This window comes from Takifugu flavidus, chromosome 15 (assembly GCF_003711565.1).
Source record: "Takifugu flavidus isolate HTHZ2018 chromosome 15, ASM371156v2, whole genome shotgun sequence".
NCBI lineage: Eukaryota > Metazoa > Chordata > Actinopteri > Tetraodontiformes > Tetraodontidae > Takifugu > Takifugu flavidus.
Genome location: NC_079534.1, coordinates 8,206,500 through 8,210,759, shown reverse-complemented (window position 1 = coordinate 8,210,759; position 4,260 = coordinate 8,206,500). Strand labels below are relative to the sequence as shown.

At 52.6% G+C, this 4,260-nt stretch overlaps 1 protein-coding gene across 1 annotated transcript; it reads left to right on the top strand.

The window, feature by feature from the left end:
* The first annotated feature begins 2,295 nt into the window (after positions 1-2,295).
* Positions 2,296-3,127, top strand: LOC130539313 (uncharacterized). Its single transcript, XM_057057576.1, has 2 exons — positions 2,296-2,592; positions 2,647-3,127. The coding sequence occupies exons 1-2, from the start codon at positions 2,390-2,392 to the stop codon at positions 3,086-3,088; spliced, it is 645 nt and encodes a 214-aa protein (XP_056913556.1). The 5' UTR covers positions 2,296-2,389; the 3' UTR covers positions 3,089-3,127.
* The last annotated feature ends 1,133 nt before the right edge of the window (positions 3,128-4,260 follow it).

Sequence of the window (4,260 nt, the reverse complement as noted above, 5' to 3'; positions counted from 1 at the left end):
CCAGCATCGACAACCAGGGCCTCCAGCTCTGAAACAATGCCACAACCCCGACACCAGGTGAGGTCTCAGGTTTCCTCAATAAATATCCGCCCACACCCCCTGTTCTGGAGAGGGTGTCGGACTCATCAGCATTTGTCCCTTCACACCTTGGTGTGAAATACAGCAGTTCAGTTTCAGTCCATTAGGAAATTGCACCACAAGACCTTTGTCTCCACACAGAATTGCTGCTCCTGTCCTCACAAGGAGATCTCGTCCCAACAGGTTGATAGGGCCATGTTGTGAAATGACAAAGGGTGCAACACAGTCTGTCCGGCAAAATGAGTCACTAATGGCACCAAAAACGGCAGTCTCTCCGGTCTCCCTGAGAGCCCCACAAGCTCGACGGTGTCAGATGAGATCGGCTCCGGTGATAAATTCCATGAGATGGTGGAACACTGCCTGGTACCTCCGGGTAGTTGTGATATGGACAGTCCCTTTGCCAATGACCATACCCTTTGCAGGCGTGACACTGATCTCGGCCTAAGTACCCGTCTATCAAGCCGTATCCCTGCCCACCGTGTCTCCCACACATGCCTCCCCTTGGACTGACCCAATACGGGTTTATCAGAGCAAAATCCTGTTGCGGACATAACTGATCTGGCTGCACCTGCCGAGAAAACTGCTGAACCATCTGTTTCTCTTCCTTTTGTTTATCATTAAGCTTTTTCAGTGCTTCATCTAACTGTATTTTTAGGAGCTGTTCCTGCGCTGTCATCACCTCCTCTTTTCTCGCCAACTTCATGCTCTGTGTTAAACTAAAAAGGCTGGACATCCACTTGCCGCCTCCCTCTGCGGGTGGGGGCATCTTATCCACTAAACAATTGATGTCTCTAATTGCAAATGGAACATATACCGGTTCCTGTCCTCCTCTTTTCTGTATCAGAGGGGCCTGGAACTGCAGCAATCCTGAAACGGGCCCCTTACTCTGCGTGTGTATTTGACCCACCTCGCTCACAGAGTCTCCTGTCAGAAGGAGCTTCAACTCACACCTCCGGGACAGCTTTGACCATGTCCTGGAAGAGGTGGGGGACATTGAGTCCGAGTGGACCATGTTCCGTGCCTCCATTGTTGAGGCGGCTGACCGGTGCTGTGGCCGCAAGGTGGTTGGTGCCTTCGTGGCGGCAATGCCCGAACCCGTTGGTGGACACCAGCGGTGAGGGATGGCATCAGGCTGAAGAAGGAGTCGTATCGGGCCTTACTGGCCTGTGGGACTCCTGAGGCAGCAGATAGGTACCGGCAGGCCAAGCGGAGTGCAGCTACGGCTGTTGCCGAGGCAAAGACCTGGGCATGGGAAGAGTTCGGTGAGGCAATGGAGAACGACTTTCAGACGGCCTCGAAAAGGTTCTGGACCACCATCAGGCGTCTGAGGAGGGGGAAGCAGTGCACTGTCAGCGCTGTGTATTGTGGTGATGGTGTGCTGCTGACCTCAACTCGGGATGTTGTGGATCGGTGGAAGGAATACTTCGAGGACCTCCTCAATCCCACCAACACGCCTTCCAGTGAGGAAGTAGGGCCTGGAAACCTGGGGATAGGCTCTCATATCTCCGGGGCTGCCGAGGTAGTCAAAAAACTCCTCGGTGGCAAGGCCCTGGGGGTGGATGAGATCCGCCCAGAGTTCCTTAAGGCTCTGGATGTTGTAGGGCAGTCGTGATTGACTCGAATCTGCAACATCTCGTGGACATTGGGGGCGGTGCCGCTGGATTGGCAGACCGGGGTGGTAGTCCCTCTTTTTAAGAAGGGGGACCAGAGGGTGTGTTCCAACTATAGGGGGATCACACTCCTCAGCCTCCCTGGTAAGGTCTCTTCAGGGCTACTGGAGAGGAGGACCTGCCAGATAGTCGAACCTCGGATTCAGGAGGAGCAATGTGGTTTTCGTCCTGGGCGTGGAATAGTGGACCAGCTCTAAACCCTCAGCAGGGTCTTTGAGGGTTCATGGGAGTTTGCCCAACCAGTCCACATGTGTTTTGTGGACTTGGAGAAGGCATTCGACCGTGTCCCTCGGGGGGTCCTGTTCTGGGACCTCCGAGTGTATGGGGTGCCGGGTCCCCTGATAGGGGCCGTCTGCTCCCTGTACGATCGGTGTCAGAGTTTGGTCTGCATTGCTGGCAGTAAGTCGAACCCGTTTCCGGTGAGGGTTGGTCTCCGCCAGGGCTGTCCTTTGTCACCGATTCTGTTCATAACTTTTATGGACAGAATTTCTAGGTGCAGTCATGGTGTTGAGGGGGTCCTGTTTGGTGACCTCAGGATCGGGTCTCTGCTCTTTGCAGATGATGTGGTCCTGTTGGTGTCATCGGCCCGTGACCTCCAACGATCACTGGATCGGTTCGCCGCCGCATGTGAAGCAGCTGGGATGAAAATCAGCACCTCCGAATCCGAGGCCATGGTTCTCAACCGGAAAAAGGTGGAGTGCCTTCTCCGGGTCAAGGAGGAGATCCTGCCCCAAGTGGAGGCGTTCAAGTACCTCGACGTCTTGTTCACGAGTGAGGGAAGAATGGAGCAGGAGATCGACAGGCGGATCTTTGCGGCGTCCGCAGTAATGTGGACTCTGCACCGGTCTGTAGTGGTGAAGAGAGAGCTGAGCCGAAAGGCGAAGCTCTCGATTTACAGGTCGATCTTCGTTCCTACCCTCACCTATGGTCATGAGCTTTGGGTAATGACCGAAAGAACAAGAGCTTGGGTACAAGCGGCCGAAATGAGCTTCCTCCGTAGGGTGGCTGGGCTCTCCCTTAGAGATAGGGTGAGAAGCTCTGCCATCCGGGAGGAGCTCGGAGTAGAGCCGCTGCTCCTCCGCGTTGAGAGGAGCCAGATGAGGTGGCTTGGGCATCTAGTTAGGATGCCCCCTGGATGCCTCCCTGGTGAGGTGTTCAGGGCATGTCCCTCCGGTAGGAGACCCCCGGGAAGACCCAGGACACGTTGGAGATACTATGTCTCTCAACTGGCCTGGGAACGCCTGGGGATCCCTCCGGATGAGCTGGAAGAGGTAGCTGGGGAGAGGGAAGTCTGGGCTTCTCTTCTTAGGCTGCTGCCCCCGCGACCCGACCCCAGATAAGCGGTAGAGGATGGATGGATGGATGGATGGATGGATGGATGGATGATACTGTTTGGCCTTGGCACCAAATGTGACAATAACAGAGTGTGACGAATTCAGAACATTAAAGAATCCCAGAACTGCAGAGACTTGAGTAAAGGTAAGTCAGGAGGTTTTATCAACACAAATTATGAGAAGGGCTCTCTCGAGGAAACAAAAGCAACTGGCAAAGTAACACTGAAATGCGAATTAAACTCTGATCAACTGATCAGGAGCTGCAACCATCTGGCAAAAGAAAGATCTCACAGTTAAATACACAAGGTGATTGAAAATGAGCTGCAGGTGCATCAACATGTTGACCAAACATCCATGTTCTCCTCCGTAAAGCAGTGCAGGAAAAGACAGACATAGGGAGGGGAGAAGACAAAACAGAAATGAGAAACAAAAAAAAAAAACCACACCAGCCAATACCAAAACGCACACAACACACAACACATAGACCCTTGTCATGTTGGGAACGGGTAGTCACAAGTGCTGCAGTGCCAAAAGCATTCCCCAAAATCAATGGCGAGGTTAAAGCGCAGTGGGAAGGCAAGAGCACATGGACAAACGGCAGCCAGTTGGTGAGGAAGATCCTGTTTGCTCCCTCAGCCAGAGCACGATCATCTTTGGAGGACGAGCGTGGGGAGCTGGCGAGAGCACATGCCCAGGAAGCTACCACTGAAAAATGAGTGGAAACAAAAAGGAGATAAGTTGAGCCCAAGACAGCAAGCATTTGTTCCATCAATTCAGATCATTTCTCCAACTCCAACAGTTCAAAGAGTCACAATAGAAACACTCTCAGCGTATTGTATTTACCGCCTGTTGGTTCCAACAGCACCATTGCTCTGGTCCTCGTTGAGGCATCTAATGCCGTCAGCCATGTTGTCATTGCCACTCAGTGCCAACGCTGCTGGAGCATGGCTGCTGGAGCATGGCGGCTGTCGCCTTTGTATTCAGACACATTCCTTTTCACAATGTCACAAACTGTGGAAGTGTAAACAGCGATTTGGTTTCATGTGATTTTTCATGCAGAAAAGTCAAATCAGTATTGGTATTTTTTTACTGTTATTTCATCCATCGCTCACTGCTAAAGTGGATACACCATACGTTGCAGTGATTGGAGTACTTTCCCATGCTCCGGTCCAGGTTAG